This window comes from Crocuta crocuta, unplaced genomic scaffold, assembly GCF_008692635.1.
Source record: "Crocuta crocuta isolate KB4526 unplaced genomic scaffold, BGI_CrCroc_1.0 scaffold115, whole genome shotgun sequence".
Lineage (NCBI taxonomy): Eukaryota > Metazoa > Chordata > Mammalia > Carnivora > Hyaenidae > Crocuta > Crocuta crocuta.
The window spans coordinates 913,776-931,890 of record NW_027530575.1 but is presented as its reverse complement, the minus strand read 5'-3'; the positions used below and the strand labels follow the sequence as shown (position 1 = coordinate 931,890).

Below are 18,115 nucleotides of genomic sequence, written 5' to 3'. Positions count from 1 at the left end.
CTATTCATTCTCTCTCTCTCTCTCTCTCTCTCAAAAATAAATAAACATTAAAAATTTTTTAAAATATGTTATCTTAAAAATAAGAAAGGTCAAAATGTGTCCAATTAATAGTATTAGAAATATTTATATTAAACTGCAGTTTCTAGTCTGTCATTTTCTTTTATCCCTCTTTGGGGTGACTTCCTTTGATACCTGGAGAGGGGATATATAGGAAAATATTATTTCAAATCAATAAAAAGCATATCTTCATTGGATTTAATGCTGAAGTAAAACAAAAACAAGTTCACATATTGAACTTTAACATCATTTTTGTTTTTTACTTCATCGTAAGTAATTTCTGGTGGTGTGTGTGTGTGTGTGTGTGTGTGTGTACCTTTTAGAGTTTGATAGATGAATGATGCATTCATATTTCTTAAATGTGGTTAAAAGAACTAAATCAGAGTTAGGAATATTTCCTTGAAAAGATATTTAAGGAATTCTGCACGAATGAAACCATATTTAAACAATTCTAAAGTACTTTTTTTTCCTACTTCCAACAATATTCATGTATAATTTTAGAGAATAATTATTTTAAGTGTCAGTTATTAACTGGTAAAATTGTTTATTTCTCTTATAATAATTGGCCTAGTGTGCCAGCTTCATGTCGCTACTTTGTGATTTGAGAAGGCAAGCATTTTTAATTGCAATGATTAAAAATGTTAGGTAAAGAAAGTAAAGATTAGAAGTTAGAATAGCAGGGCAAAGATAATCAGATTGTTTGGCATTCCTTAGCTCAAGAGAAGCTAAGTGAGAAAGCTTTCTGAGAAAGCCCACTTACTGTCTCCTAGACTTTTCCTTTTCTTTTTTTCCTAATTACTATAAGTGATGAAGAGGAATGCTTAAATATTAGCATATGTTGTAATATTACCAAGATAATCCATGCAAGTTTTAGTGTGGCCAAAATATTGAAATTTTAAAATACCATATTCCATGACCAGACAATACCACTGTATTTATTTTTTAATTGTTTTATTTATTTCTGAGAGAGAGAGACAGCATGAGCAGGGGAGAATCAGAGAGAGAGGTAGATACACAATCTGAAACAGGCTCCAGGCTCTGAGCTAGCTGTCAGCACAGAGCCTGACACGGGGCTCAAACCCATGAATCGTGAGATCATGACCTGAGCTGAAGTCAGATGCCCAACTGACTGAGCCACCCCGGTGCCCTCAGATAATACCACTTTAAACATTTAGTATACCCATAGTCAGATCTTAGCTTATGCATATCCATGCACAAAAACATATTAACAAAATGTAATTCAACTATGTAAAATCTTTACTAACCCCATTTTCACACTTAATAATAGATTACATGTATTTTCAATATCAGTAATATTAATATAATTTAAATTATTGTGACTTGTTCAATTGTATGATACATAATTTATTAATTAAATACCTATTAGGCATGTCACTCATTTCTAACTTTTTGCTATTTTATCCAAAGACACAATGCACTTGACCACCAAATCTTTGCGCCTAGGAATCCCTGTAGGTTTATGGTACTGGGATTGTAGACTTGAGTGTGAGTCATTCATTGGTGAATAATATTCTGTACCAGTAAGAAACACACAAGAGAAGCATTTGAGCAATGGTTGATTTCTTAGATGACTCATTCTTTTAGTGACTCTTAAAGAACAATGCCCAATACAGTAACATATGTATCTTACCTGAGCACTTGAATTTTCCCTCCCTTTCATCTCTACCAACCTACACAAAAAAATATAGTGGAAGTGTTTGGTGATGTTTCCTAAATCAAACCAGTGTGTCCTCTTCCGACTTGCCGCATCCTGAACCTTTATTTGTATGCATGGCCCTTTATGCTTGTGTAGAGTACAGAATTTCTGATGAACGTTTCACATGGTTAGAATTCATATCAGCAGCCCTGAGATAAAATAACATGAAGCAGCTTTAGTAGTTACTGGTTCCCATCTTATTCTTTCTCAGGGCAGCCAGGGACCTAGAGCTAACTTGTTAGTGATAAATCAGATAAACAAATGTGACATTCAAACTGTTAACAAGACATAGCCAATAATAATAATATTGTTTACCATGGGAGAAAACGGAACGGATAGGAGCAGATTTTAGGAAAACAAGAGTGCGAAGGCTTTGGAAAATCTGAAGCAGTCTCATGATAACATATGTTGTCCCAATTCAGTCAGGCAGCGCTTCACTGTATTTATAACGCAAATTGGGTATATTTCCATGGGGATAACCCAGAAGCAGAATTCCCAGAGGCAGTAAGTAAAAGCTTATCCCTCTTTCTCTCTTTGAATATGCAAACAATTATAGGTTTCTTGGAAGGAAAACAGGGAAAATGTTCACTTTTCCAGAAGAGAAACCATGTATTCTAAACTGTCGGTCTTCCATGGCATCCACAAAAATCAGCTTCCCCTCAGAAAGGCTCTGAGCTGCCATGATGTACAGACAATGTGGGAGACATGCCAGGGTTGTGGGTGTAGGCAGTCCTCCTACAGAAGGACAATACTTTTTTTTTCCTAGGGTGAAGGAATCACATCTTTAAAACAGCTAAACATTGATGGCCCCAGACGCTAAAAGAGAATATGCAGCTCTAAATTTCAAGAATGATAACTACTCTTTATTGCGTACCTACTGTGTGTCAAGTTTTTGTATACCAGCGAGACTTCTTGGCACTGTTTTCTTCATTTTACAAAGCCAGGAACCCATTCAAAGAGGTAAAGGAACTTGGCTCGGGCCATTCTCCGCAGAGCAAGGGCTCCTGGCCAAGAGGTCTGGTTCTGGCTTCCTCTGCTTGTCCTGTTGTGCAACAGCTGAGTGCGGACTGTTGAGTCCTTGATGACACCCACAACTCCAGTTGCCTAACCCTGCATGAATCCTCGCTTTCCTCCATTCCAATCTATTCAGATCCTTTCCTTGTATCTACCTTGATATTTCAGACATTGTTGTACTTGCATCAATCATTATGATGATAAAGATTGATTTGCCTTGATCAATTTGCTTCGTACCATAATATCTGTGTTCCAATTCTTAGTCCACATGCATCACCACCCCCACCTCCCATTAGACTGATAAATTGTGCACAGTTTTGCCAATTAAGACTTAAACATCTTTGAGTCAAATTAATTAGGAAATATTTCCATAAGCCACAGTAGTTTAAGCATTATATCACTCTAATTTACACTGTCTTATTACAAATAAATGATGCTAGATTTCTAACTATGCTATTCTCACTTATAAAGTGGTAAAGAAATATCATAGTATAATATACATGAGATGTATTTGAAATAGTTTTCTGCTTATTCTCAGTGAAATTATAGAAAGTGCTGGGCTCAGATAGAACTGAACTGGTATCGCCGATTTGGACATTTCTGAGGAGAAAAAAAATATAATAATTAAGGCAGTATTATTATGCTTAAAAGAATATCATAGATGCAAAATTTCCTTGTTTTCTTCTGGCTATGAAACACATACTTTATAATGACTTATAAAGCTCCTGGAAATGCTTTATAAAGACTGAAGAATAATGTGTCCCATTGCCTTTCTATTATATTTGACTTGTTTTACATTCACCTAAATTATAAGTAAGAAGTATTCCTCCAAAGATAATACCAAAGATACTTTAGTCACTGAAACTACAGACATTTTAGTAGGTAAATCACTTTAAAAAGATATGTTTGACAGTCATATATAATGGGCAGCCTGGTCATTGTCCTTAGTACTGTGTTTTTCACAAAAGGATACAGATCAGTTAAGGGTATATTGAAACAGAAACAGAAAACACCTTTTTCTTGTTTTTCTCTAAAGGGTTAAATTCACACGAGAGAGGAAACAGTATAATAAATTAAAAAGTAAAATAGAAGTGGCAGCATTTTTCTTTCCATACAAAGAGAAATACATTTCAATATTAATATTCGAGCTTGACTTGCATTTCGTGTAGCACTCACCTAGGCACATTTCAAAATCTATTGTGGGGGAGGGAGGATGATACTGAGATAGTTGTGCATGAAGGTGAATGTGCTACCATAGACTCAATTAGTACCATTTATGATTATAGTTTATGTGATGTCAGCATCAGTTCATTAAAAATGTACTGAACTATCAAATCATTTCACACAGGTCATTGAACAGCAATAAAGGGGTATCAGCTCTTCTCCATTATGACTCTGAGCTGGATTTGAACCAGTGACTCATAGGAAATAGGCTTTGTTCTATTGTTGTTATAAAAATGCATTTATAGAGTAGCAGTATATCTATCTGTAGCATTTTGTGTCTGTGTTCTTTTTTCTTTGAAATAGATACAATCTATAAAATGTCTCTTGGAAAAACACTCAAGTTTTAGGTATTATAAAGTGATTATACATTATACATTTATTTATATACTTTATTATTTATATGATCATGGTTTTATTAAATATGAGTGAAAGTGGTCACATGTGACATGATATTGAAAGGTCTTTTGGCTCTTAGAGCAGAATGAAAATTAAGTGCACTCAGACATACAGCACAAATTTACTACTCTCATATCATTCCATAAGTCATAAATCTCCACCCCACACAGCTGTAAATATTCCCATATCTTGTGGATTACATCAGCTAAAAGAACATTTACCAAGAGTACTAAGCAGCAATCTATGCTGAAATGCACACTTTTATTTTATTAAAACACTAAAATTTATTGAAGTACCCATATACATATTTTAGGTCACTTCTGATAGTGAAATTGTGCAAACAGATGCCAAAATAATATTCCCAACATCTTTCTGCTGGGATGTTCTATAGCCAATGGCTACTAGTAATATCTGAGCCAATCGGCAATAATGACTTCATTACAAAAACTACCTCAAAATCATTAAGTAAACAAAATGCCTGCTCAGTCAAAAGAAATGGAGTGTCACATTTATGTGCTTTTTATTCAGCTCTATGGAACAAATATTTTCATACTTGTGCTTATTTCAATTTTTTAAATAATGGGCGACCAGGTCATTGTCCTTAATACTATATTTATCACAAAAGGATACTGATCAGTTAAGGATATATTGAAACAGAAACAGAAAATACTTGTATTATTAGTTTTCTCTAAAGGATTATATTCACATGAGAGTATAATAAATAAAAAAGTATAATGAAAAATAGCAGCACTTTTCACTCTATTCAAGGAGAAATACATTTCAGATATTAATATATTAATATTATATGGGGTTTTTTTTGCCTTTCTTGCTATAATTTTTGATGGTTTACCATTAGTTTTTTGTTGTTGTTCTTAAATTAAACAAGATAGAAATTCCTTCTTGTATTTTGCAAGTTGGACATTACACAGTAAATAAATAACTGTGATAAATTTTGTTCTAGCTTTGTTCCAAATTTTATGTTTCCTTTTACATTGTGTCATTTGTTGAAGTTGTTTTAATGTTGTGTTCCGCTGCTCCCATTTTATCCGAGAGGAGTTTTAACTGGCGTGTCCTGTGGTCTTCTTTGTAGTCGCAGCGGCGCGTTACCTTTCACCTCCCCGACGGCTCCCAGGAAAGCTGCAGTGACAGTGGTCTAGGCGACCACGAGCCGGTGGGTAGTGGAACCCTGATCTCACACCCTCTTCCTCTGGTTCAGCCACAGGACGAGTTCTACGACCAGGCCTCTCCGGACAAGAGGACCGAAGCAGACGGCAACTCTGACCCCAACTCTGGTGAGTCCTCTTCCCAATTTTGACTGCTTGCAGTTCTGGCTTTCTGTTGTGCGCGCTCGAGTTTTAACAGTGATTTGGGGAAGCCAGTAAATGGACGTTCGGTTGTTCTCTGCCGGCTTTTTGTGGTTGTATTCAAAGTATTTCAAGTCTACTGTGCTTGTCGTTCTGTGGAATGTGAGTTTCCAATGAAGACTTTCAAAAAAAGATAAAATAGTGATTGATGAAAACAAGCGTGAGGAAGTTGATAAAGATTTTTGGTTTTTACTTTTATTGTGTGTTTCAATTTTGGATATGTTTTTAACCAATGCGTTCAACAGTAGAAAAAGTGGAACGGAATTAGCAAATGTCTTTATTCTCCACAGATCCATACTCCCCTTCACTGCCCCTTCAAAGTAAGCCCCTCGAGGTTATTTTCTTTCTTTGTCTTTGGAGGAAATTTTGGGCCAGTGCTATACCTTTTTTGGTGATGCTATTGCTTTTATTTAAAAAAATCACTGATTTGTTCACTTTTATTAAAAAGTTAAAAGTCTGATTTAATAATTATATCCAGTCCAGAGTAATGAACATGATTTCTTTTCGATTTAAATTAAAACTGTTTTCAAACTCATCTTGAACCTGCGTCAAACTAGTCGCCTACAATGAGAAATGGTGACAGGGTGAGTTTTCCCTAATTTTCTAGCTACTTCTCTTCTGCTGCTGTAGATGTTAACGTGCGTCTGGTAGCTCAGTGGTTGAAGCAGAATGCCAAGGAGAAGCAAAAAAGCACAAAAAGGCCTTCATAACCAGTCCTGGTGTCAGTGTTCTCTGACTTCAAGGATTTTAAACAGACTCTTTGTTTCCAGGGTGGTGGTGGGGAAACTTGTACATATTACCTGCCCCTTCATGGGCTGTGCACCCTTTCTACATGCTTCTCTGATATATGGCTTTCTTCTCAGTGGCTTCTGTGGTTATATTTGTGTCTTCTTTCTGCTAGGATTTCTCCCTACTCTGGCCAACTTTTAGGAAGATCTAAGTAAATTCCACACCAGCTCTGGTTTTCAATCTTTCATGTTTTATATCTTTGGCTATAAGTAACACATAAGTGCATCTTTTTACTTCACATATACAGAGAGGCAACTTCTCATTATACAGCATTTGTAAGAGCTGGCCCACTGTCCTCCTTAGATTTCTTGGTTTTGATTAGTCTCTAAAGCATCATTGAATCTAAGTGGTTTCATTGAACCATCCTTTCCTGGACTTGTGTGAAATGATCACATAGTTAGGATAGCTCTTTCTAAATGGATTTCCTGGTTTCCAACTTCCCCTTCCCCAATTTTAAAACATCTTGTTGTCATTAAGCTAAAAGTACCAAAACTGGTTCTTGGCTTCCTCTTCTGGATATGGGAGTGGTTGCATTCTTTTGTCTTCAGGCCTCAGCTAAAAGTAAGACAGAAATATTCCATTTTAAGCAAATACTTTTAGCTGTGCCTAGACAGTTCGCTAAAGATTTTGCTTGTTTGCTTGTTTTGTTTGCTTTAACGGAAGTAAAAGGAAAAAAAAGTATATAGAAATATGGTTAACTTAAGTTGCCTTAAGCCAGAACTTTATCCAAAATGTGTGGCTACTCACCCAATGACTTCTTAGACCAGGGCAATAGCACTAAGCAAGCTGCCAAATGGAGAAAACAGAAGAGATTCTAAAGCATCCCCCCTCCAAAAAAGGCCCTTTTGAGCTTGCTTCAAGAGCCCCCAGAGTTTTTACCAATCTAGTCACATGGAAAAAGAGAGCCAAGGGATGATGCACCCTTGCACAGTCCAACATTCAACTCAACACAGTGATTTCACCCGGGAGAATCATGGTCAATAAAATGTGTTACACTGAACAGTGCTCCTTTGTGGAGATGGCATCCTTATTTATCTTTAGGAAGGAAGAAAATAGGCAGATAGGAAAGGAAGAGCCCTTGATGGCCTCTGGAGGACAACTACGCTTTTGACATTTCATGGAACTTAAAATATGAGTCCCCTTTGTAAATGTCTAGAGCAGAATCAATCAGAATAGCCTAGAAATATTAAGAGATTCATAACTAAATGGTAATTCATGTTAGTATAGTATTATGATATATTATCTGAAAATTCTGTAGTCGCATTTTGTAATTAACTTTGAGGAATTTGTGGTGAGGTATAGCATAATTAAAGAAGGAATCGTCAATAGTGGTAATATTGCTATTGTGATCTAAACTGTATTTTTTGTCTTCGGTGGGATTTTCTGTCTGTGGTGTGATAATTCTTGAAGAGCCAAGATTTTATAGTAACCATGCTATCTTCATAAAACATGAATGTAGATATTATTTTTAGACTTACTAAAAATTAGATCTGTATGGATACTTTTTTTCCAAATATTATGCTTCTCAGTAAAATTAAATCCTTAGAGATTAGTAGTAATTTCATAGTAACTTTTTTCATTATATATTTTAAAAGAAATTAATGAAAATAATATCTTATGGGGGAGTTTTTGGAAACACTGGGCTTTAATACAGAGTCTAACTTCTAAACAGAAACACAAGGTACAATATTCTTTCCTCCCAATTTTATACTTCTGAGTTGTTGGCATAATAAATTTTATAATATATGGAGCTCATGAATTTTGAAAAAGAAAGAAAGAATGAAGGTCTTTACATGCAATGCCAAAAATAAGGTTTGCAAACTATGCCATAATTTATGGTTTTATGCATAATATTATGTAAAATCTACAATAGTCTTATTTTATCAGATATGATTCATGCCAATAATTTAGATGGCCTGGACACAAAACTTTCTTTTTTTCTCACATTGAAAAAAAAGTTCAAGTCCCCATTTCACTAGTGTGGCAGAAACTTCACTTTTCTCCCCGCTCAATTTCACATGGTCTACATCATGTCAAAAAGAATGGAAATACTCAGGTCTCTGAGACATCCACCCACTTACATGCCTACTGAGATGCCCATTGTCTTACTGTGTTCACATGGGTCTCAAATGATATTGCCTTCACTCCAGTGCTTCTGGCTCCTTCAGGATTACTGCTGTTTTCTTCATGCCACTGATGGGCAAAGCAGTTTGTATATGGCTAACTCTGGCCCAAAGTGCCCAGATGTGTGGTATGTTTATCACTCTCTAGGATCTTCCTGCCTCCCTGGACTCTGCCTCAGGACTCTCTAATCCTAATCCTTTAGGTTTCTCAGAGTTCTGCCCAACAAACAAGCACATCTAAAGTCTCCCCCTCTATTCCTAGTTCTTTCATCCCTTTCCTTCTTAGCCAGGCTAAGTAAATGTTTTTAATGTCTGGAGTTGGGGACACAATCCCTCCAATCTCTTTTTTTTTTTCCCCTTAGAGCTATTGAAAAAATAATCTTCATGGTAGGTTTAGGATTTTGCAAAATTACTGAATGCTTTTACTGTTCTCTACCCTGTATCACCCTCATCTATGCAATGAATACCAAAACCTATTTGAATAGGCTGGGGTAGGTAAAGGGATATATACTAGAGGAAAAAAAAATATATATATATGTTACTATTTCAAAATTATTTTATGAATAATTGTATAAAATGATATTTGTGTTTATGGCTAAAACAATTATAGAGAATGCTATGGAATTGTACAGTGGATGGATATAAAAATAGTACTAAGCAAAAGAAATTATTCCCTTTTAATGAAGTGGTTTTAAAAAACATATGGTGAAGAACTTCAACCCCATTAATCATTGATTACCACATGAAATCCAGTTCTCACAGGAAATCCAAGATACATACTTGATTAGTATATTAATTTATAAAATGAATTGGTGCCCTTGAAACCTCCAATGGTGACCAGTGAGTTTGTTTCTTTTTTCAGTGTCATAATGAATTTTGATGACAATTATAGATATATGAGTATGAGTTGGGCTTTAAATGATATTAAGAATTACTTATTTTCTTAAATGTGATAATGGAATTGTAGTCTTATTAAAAGAAAATCCTTATTGGTAGTGTTGGATTGTGAAGAATTTATTGGGGAAACAGTAATACTAATGATGATGATGATGATGATGATAGTGATGACGGGAAGTAAATTAAACAATGAAATGTTAGTGGTTGTTGAGGTTAGATAATGGCTGCATGGAGCCTTATTATACTGTTGTCTCTAATTTTTTAGGTTTTAAAATTCCCCAAATACAGAGTTTATTTTAAATATATAGTGAAAGACTGATCTAAAACTCAGAGTCAGTATAAGAAATATGCAAGTTCTTCCTTTTTCTGTTAGTTGTTTTGATACAAAAATATGGTTTATTTTACAAAACTATAGCCAGATGGTTTTGTATACAACAAGCATTTTTTTATTCATCAAAGTACATTTCAAATGGTGAAGTAGCAATTAAACAGAGATTTTCAGTAATTACGTTTGTATTTGGAAAACCTGAATGTAAGTTGGTATATGCCTCCATTAAAGACCTTTTGAGTAAAATAAAGTCTTTGAAAAGTTCTCTTTAGAATTTAGCAATAAAATCATTAAGCAGAAACCGCAGCCCTGCTCTATTTGTATGACACCCAGTGGAAATTCAAGGATAAGGACAAGACATGACAAGCGTCCTATGGCAACTAAATAGATGATGTCTCTGTGTTCTAGGCACATCTGAGTCCTACATCATACTTAGTCAACTGCCCCACAAATAACACACTCACATGCAGAATTTCTTGCACTGAGTTTTGTCACCTTTTCTGCATATAGAAATTTATACTATCTTCAAATAGCAGAGTAAATAGTATTTCCTTAAGAAGTTAACTCATTAATGTTATCATACACTCCATGTGTAATTCAGTAAAATCATTACTTCTAAGAAAATAGTTAAGGGAATTTTCAATTGAAGGCTGCTATTTTTAACAACTGTAACTAGACTGATGGTAGAACCTCACTAACTTAAAAGCAAACAAAAACAATTATGTGATCAGATCAGGAAGAGCTTATTACCACTAATTCAGAATAAAGGCTTAATCTTGTCCCATTGAGAATCATGAATAGAGGTATTTTCATATCTGGCATTTCTTCTAAATGTCACTTTAAAGGATTTTCTGCTGTTTAATCATGTGCAAAATTGCAGATTATATTTACTTTATTAAAGCCTTATCTGTTCATATACTTCGGATTCTACCTGGACTGTATGTGAATCAGTTGGTGAACTTCTCACTAAAGATAATTTTGATACCTGAGGATTTTTATGGGTAAAATTTATTCTGGCTACTTATGAGTCCAGAATGCCAGTAAATGTTTTAATATATTGCTTATGATCCCACACCAATAATACAAGCTAGATAGTATTATAAGTAAACTTAATAACTTCAGAAACTTTATTTGTCTAAAGCTACTTAGCAAGTAGCTGAAGCAGAATATGATCTTTAGGAGTGCCTGACTCAACAGCTTATGCTTTTACTATTCATAGAAACCACCTTCAGTGTATACATGTTTTATAGCAGTGTCATTACTGACATAGAGCTATAAATTTTAGGGCACTAATATTATTTATATGTGTATGTGTGTGTACACACACACACATAAATATATATTAATTTTTTTTCTGGCTGCCCCAATTCTCCATGCTTCTGGGTGGACTTTAGGGATCTGGTTCATGTGAAATTGGACTCACCTTTCTGCTCTCATATTGGAGTTCTTATCAACACTAATCTTATTTTTTAATTTATTTTTTTAATTTACATCCAAGTTAGCATATAGCACAACAATGATTTCAGTAGTAGATTCCTTAATCCCTGTACCCATTTAGCGCACCACCCCCCCACAACCCCTCCAGTAACTCTCTGTTTGTTCTCTATATTTAAGTTATTATGTTTTTTCCCATCCCTGTTTTTATATTATTTTTCCTTCTCTTCCTTTATGTTCATCTGTTTTATATCTTAAAGTCCTCATATGAGTGAAATCATATGATATTTGTCTTTCTCTGACTGACTAATTTCGCTTAGGATAATACCCTCTAGTTCCATCCACATAGCTGCAAACAGCAAGATTTCATTCTTTTTGATTGTCGACTAATACTCCATTGTGTATTCTCTATCCATCTTCTCTATCCATTCATCCATTGATAGACATTTGGGCTTTTTCCAAACTTTGGCTATTGTTGATAGTGCTGCTATAAACATTGGGGTACATGTGCCCCTCGAAACAGCACACCTGTATCCCTTGGATAAATATCTAGTAGTGCAATTTCTTGGTCATAGGGTAGTTCTATTTTTAATTTTTTGAGGAACCTACATACTGTTTTCTAGAGGGGCTGCACCAGTTTGCATGGCCACCAGCAGTGCAGAAGAGATCCTCTTTCTCTGTATCCTTGCCAACATCTGTTGTTGCCTGAGTTGTTATGTTAGCCATCCTGACAGGTGTGAGGTGGTATCTCATTGTGATTTTGACTTGTATTTCCCTGACGATGAGTGATGTTGAGCATTTTTCATGTGTCATTTGGCCGTCATCTGGACGTCTGCTTTAGAGAAGTGTCTATTCATGTCTTTTGCCCATTTTTTTCACTGGATTATTTGTTTTTTGGGTATTGAGTTTGATCAGTTCTTTATAGATTTTGGATACTAACCCTTTATCTGATGTGTGGTTTGCAAATATCTTTTCCCATTCTATCGGTTGCCTTGCAGTTTAACACTAATCTTATTTTTAAGAGAAAATTTGAGAAACTGAATCTGAAAAAGATAAGTTTGTTGAATAGTCTGCTAGTAAGAAGAGCAACTTGTGAAAGATCTCCCCCAGGAGTTTTTTGTTCATTTTTGGCGTTTTTTTGTTTGTTTGTTTTTGTTTTTTGTCATTGGGTTAGTGACAGTGTAGTGCTTTGTAGAATCCTGCAGATCATACAGTATAAAATATTTTCATAAAGAGCCATAAAAAGGAAAGACTTGGCCTATAGTTACATAATTTGTGAGTTAAGAATAAAACTCATACATGCCAACTCTTGTTTACTGCTGTTTCTGATGAAAAATGTTTCCTTTCCAAGACCCTTAACACTTTCTCCTCAGAGCAACCCTGTATGATTATTTGATTAACAATTGTCTCTCCCATTAATCATTATGGACTATTTGCTCACCTTTCTATTCCCTTTGCGTAACAGACCTGGCCTAGAGTAGGCCAGCAATATACATTTGTTGACTGAATGAATAAATCAATATTTCAAAAACATAATCAGACAAATTAAAAGTGTTCTGTCAAGATAAAAATGAATAAACAAACACTAGAGAACTACACCATGTTAACAGTGGTTATCTTCCGTTTGGAGCAAAGATTTCTTCTTTTTAATTGTCTATATTTTTTCACAACTTTAATAATATATTCAAAATTGTATTTTCATTTGGTGATGAGGTGACATAAATGGAAAGCACTTGATATAGAGCTTAGAAAAAAATTCATTCTTACTAGGTATATGTTTGTTTTATCGAGTAAAATTTGCATTAAAATATTCTTCCCTTCAGTTTACATGCTGAGAAATATTAAGAATTAGAAATGTTTGGACATGAAAGATGGACTGACTCTTTGGGGAGAAAACAACAAGTAATTAAAGTAATAGAAGACTTTTTAAAAGTCAGAAAAAATATAATTAAATCTAAATTCCAATCCTATGAATTTGTGCTGCTACTAACCTGCAGGGTAAGAAAATCACTAACCATAATATGCTTTGGGAATTAAACGTGAGTTTGACTTTTTTTGGTACAGTATTGTATTAGTTTTATGAACTGTATTTATAATTTTTTCTAAGTAGCTTGGGTTGAGCTAATTATACAAACTAAAGAAAATTGTTCAGAAGTTTGATATCGTCACCTGTTGTGGTCATTTCCCCATGGGATTTTTATAATCCATGATGGTGATCCTAACATAGGGGCCCTGAGTTAATGAATATGGAGTTCCTTAGAGAATGCTATAAAGAAAAGGTTATCAGTCCAACTGTGATTTGAGCTTAAGCGGGAGGAAGTTGCCAGAAACTCAGAAACTTAAAAAAAATTATTATTGCCCTTTTAGTCCTCTGACACTTTAAAATTTTGCTTTATTAAATATATTTTTCTAAACCTAACCTCAAAATTTACCTATTGTTTTCTATTTTCCCCTCAAAATCAGAGAGGGACAAAGTTTTCTAGAGTAGAATCACCAGATTATAAACCAAATATATATCTACTCATCTCCATATCTATCAATCAATTGATCCATCTATCTATCTATCTATCTATCTATCTATCTATAGTCTGTGTTCTTTTGCTTATTACAACACTTAGTGCCTTTTAACAACACACATTCATAATGTCATAGTAGCTTTAAGTAAAGAGTCTGAACGTAGCTTGGCTGAGTTCTTTGTTTAGGGTCTCGAAAGCCTACAGTCAAGGTGTCATCCAGGTTACATTCTCATCTGCATGCAAACTGTAGAAGAATTTATGAAGACTTTTCAGACTGTCAGCAAAATTTATTTCCTTGCATTTGTAGGACTGAGAACTCCAAGATCTTTCTGATTGTTAGCTGGAGACTGGTTTCAACTCCTAAAGGCCACCCTCAGCTACTAGCTACACAGGCTACCCAACATGCCTGCTTACTTCTTTAAAGCCCATTAGAGAGATAGAGTCTCTATAGTAAGTTTGTGGCAGCATTGAGTCTTACAGAACAATCGCAGGAGTGACATTCCACCACCATTGCCATATTCTGTTGGTTAGAAGAAAATCTCGGGTTCTGCCCACCCTCAAGCAAAGGGGATACACATAGTTGTGAACTAGAGGAGGTGGGGGCTGTGGGAGGCCACCCTAGAGTATGTCTACCATAATCTATATAAGACTTAGTTATCTTGATATATGTTAATATTTAAAGGTTTTGCTTAAGATCTTTTATTTGCTTGACTTTTAAATGATTTACTTATTTATTTATTAATTTATCTATTTGTTCTGTAAATACGCATGTATAGGCTACTGTGTGCCAGGTCCTAAGACAGGTTCCAGGAATAGACATTAAAACCAAGACTTACAAAACCTTACAAAAACTCACTATTACTATAAACTAGGAGAGCAAGAGTTCTTCATCTGAGTTCCTTAGTTGTCAAAGTCTAGAGTAGAATTTTGGGAATGTATTAATTTTCTGAAATTGTTTTGCATTTTTTTTCTATGAGGGAGTATGGTATGAGCATTTTATAGACTATAAAGAAGACTAAAATAAATTAGAAGAGAAAGGAAAATGAACACTGATTTTTTAGAAGATACTGGATGCTAGTATGTTAGTGAATTATAATAAATACTGACAGTAAGTGTATAAAAAAGTGGGTTTTAGCATATAGTAAGTCTTGAAAAAGTAATCAGTAAAGATTCTTTGGGTCAAGTGATGCTTTAAATAAGTGACATTGGATGAATAGAAATTGTCTGAGTAAATGAAATGTTTGTGCGTACGCATATGTGCACTATTTGAGCACTCTTGCCAATTTGGGCTTCTTGGTGCTATTAAAGGTCATGGCCAGTTGGGCAAGCAATGAATAGTTCAGTCTTTGGAGCACATGTAAATATGATTAGCTCTGCTACTTGGTCTGAGATTCTTAACCTCCAAAATGGGACTGTTAATAATCTATGCAAATATTGTTATAAAAATGACAGTTATTTGATATAGATATTCACCTAGCACAGAACCTGAAACATAGTAGATACTAAGTGAATGATTGATATTAAATTGTTTGAGTGTGTGACAATAAATGAAACTGGATTGAGAAATAGGTTGGGACCAGATTTTGAATGATGGTAAGGATAGGATATAACAGATAATGGAAAAGAAAGACTTGAGGATCTTTTCAAGATTTTAGTTTGCAGGACATTGGAAAATTATGAAATTAAATAAATGAGAGAATATAAAAACTGAGAAAAACTCAGATGAGGAATTAACAATTTTTTTTCTTTAATGTTAAAGTGTGAACTGCTGGACAAGATTATCTAGGAAGTAGGAATATGACTCTGGGTTGGAAATTGGAAACTAATGAAAAAGAAGGCAAATGAAATTCTTTGAGCAAATAGCATAATTATGAGGAGAGACAAGGAACACAAGAAAGAAATTATGATAAACCTTAACATTTAAGGCAGGCAGAGGTGAAAGTGGACTGGAGTAGAGATATTTGAAAGCTCTGGGGAGATTTGAGTCCTATATATAGTTAATGACTTTTTTTGAGAGTAGTATGGAATTGTTATTAGGAACAAAGACTGTGGAATCAAAATAACCTATGACCTAACGCACTGAACATTGGGGCCATTGGCATATAACATGCTCAGTTTATAGGTATCATTATATTTTGTTATTATTATTATCACTGGATAGTGAAAAAAGTATAGAAAAAGTATAGAACATGCAAAACATGTATCTGATGATTATTTAGCAATATAGTCTCCAGTCAAGTATTAAAAGTTACCATAGTGAATTTTAATATGTTAAATTGTTGGGGCGCCGAGGTGGCTCAGTTGGTTAAGTGTCCGACTTTAGCTCAGGTCATGATCTTGTGGTCAGTGAGTTTCAGCCCGTGTTGGGCTCTGCTGACACCTTAGAGACTGGAGCCTGCTTCTGATTCTGTGTCTCCCTCTCTCATTTCCCTTTCCCTGCTCATGGTCTGTCTGTCTCTCTCTCAAAAATAAATGAACATTAAAAAAAAAAGTGAAATTGCTATACATTTGAAGAAATAAAATTCTAAAAGTATGTTAGTTTCAAATTCTAAAAACTTTATGACTTTTTTCATATTTATCATATCTGATGGGTGATTTCAAAGCATTGCTATTTCATTTTTGCTAAATAAAGACTGATAAAAATTATATAGTAAAGTATATTTATGCTCCAATATTGGCATTGTTTTACTTTAAAATACTCATGTTCACTTTATTATTTTAAAGTATTTATTATTAATTATACACAATATCTTTTCTGTTTTATTATCATTTTATTTTCATTTATAAACTAGATGACTTTATAAAATATTACTTAATGTAGTTAAAAGATAGCTGTAAAGCAGGCAGGGACATAAGCTTTCTCTGCTGGAAAGTTTTAGATCTCATCAATTTAAAATATGACTTAATTCCCAAAAATAATTAGCTTTGAGTACTCATTTATTATAAATACTTAAAATGTTTTAGTAATACTCTCTTGCATTTAACTTATTAAACAGGTCACAAAGTGTTTAGTACTATAGTAGAAAAATCTATAGTAACAATATGCCTCCTACTGTAAAGTAAGGGTAATGTCAAATTTGATTGGTGTGCTGGAAGAATTGCATTTCTTTAGCTGTATGCTGTCATGTGATTCATTCTTTAAGGATCCATAAGGAGAAATGGCATTACTTAACCCTGAACTATGTAGTATGCAGTGGTGAAAAAACTATTTTTATGTCTCTGTTCATATTTTGAGATTGGTAAAAGTGGTGGGTAAATCAGTAGTCATATCTAAAAATAAGCTTACTGATTTCAGGACCTCTTAGAAGCATAACATTAAGTTGTTCTTTTCTTTAAAGCTCAAAATAAAGCCATCTCACAGAAAAGCATGGAAATAATTACTAATTATAAAGGACATATACTCATAAAACCAAACTAATGTCTTTTAGATTTTTTAATGTTTATTTATTTTGAAAGAGAGAGTGAGTATGAGAGAAAGAGAGTATGAGTGTGAGTAGGAGAGGGTCAGAGAGAGGGAGAGAAAGAATCCCAAGCAAGTTCCACCCTGTCAGCACAGAGCCCACTGCAGGGATGGATCTCATCAATTGTGAGATCATGACCTGAGCTGAAATGAAGAGGTGGACCCCTAACCGTGGGAGCCACCCAGGTGCCCCATATTATATTATCTTAATATATAAAAATAAAGAAAGAAAATAAAGAAATTGTCCATAGAGTTTTAAAACAATTTGAAATTTTTGAAGAAACTATAGCAGTTTGTCTAAAATGTCCCAAATTTACCTTAACTCTATTTGACATACATTTCTGCCAGTGGAAATATTCAGATTTGTGTGACTAACAAATATATGGATACACAAATTTTAATAACCCTAAAGTAAGTTTGCCAGATAAAGCACAGGATGGCCAGTTAAATTTAAATTTCATATAAACAATTCTGGGGGTAGATGTATGTATATCCCAATATTGTAATATGCTTTGTAATATTTAAGAATTACTTAGACTAAAAAAATTATTGTTTATCTGAAATTTAAATTCAATATTAAAAAATGTCCAAACCTGATAGCTTTACCCTAATGATACACTGAATGAATTAAATCATATAATTCAAATATTATGAGGAAATATATTCCTGGCATACATTTAATTGTAAATAAAATTCAGAGCAGTGATTTGTGGACCTTATATTAGAATTGGATGTAACACTGCCCCATGTAAAACCATTATTTCTTTACTTCATATATATATATATATATATATCA

The 18,115-nt window shown here is 34.1% G+C and overlaps 1 protein-coding gene across 3 annotated transcripts in view; it reads left to right on the top strand.

Annotated features, from left to right (window-relative positions):
- PCDH9 (protocadherin 9) overlaps positions 1 to 18,115 on the top strand; it is a 919,950-nt gene that overhangs the window by 599,240 nt on the left and 302,595 nt on the right. For 2 of the 3 annotated variants that reach the window (XM_077767849.1, XM_077767848.1), the window contains one exon: positions 5,499 to 5,700. In XM_077767849.1, the coding sequence (XP_077623975.1) occupies positions 5,499 to 5,700 (202 nt within the window). The remainder of the gene's footprint in view (positions 1 to 5,498; positions 5,701 to 18,115) is intronic. The other variant, XM_077767850.1, reaches the window with a different exon arrangement.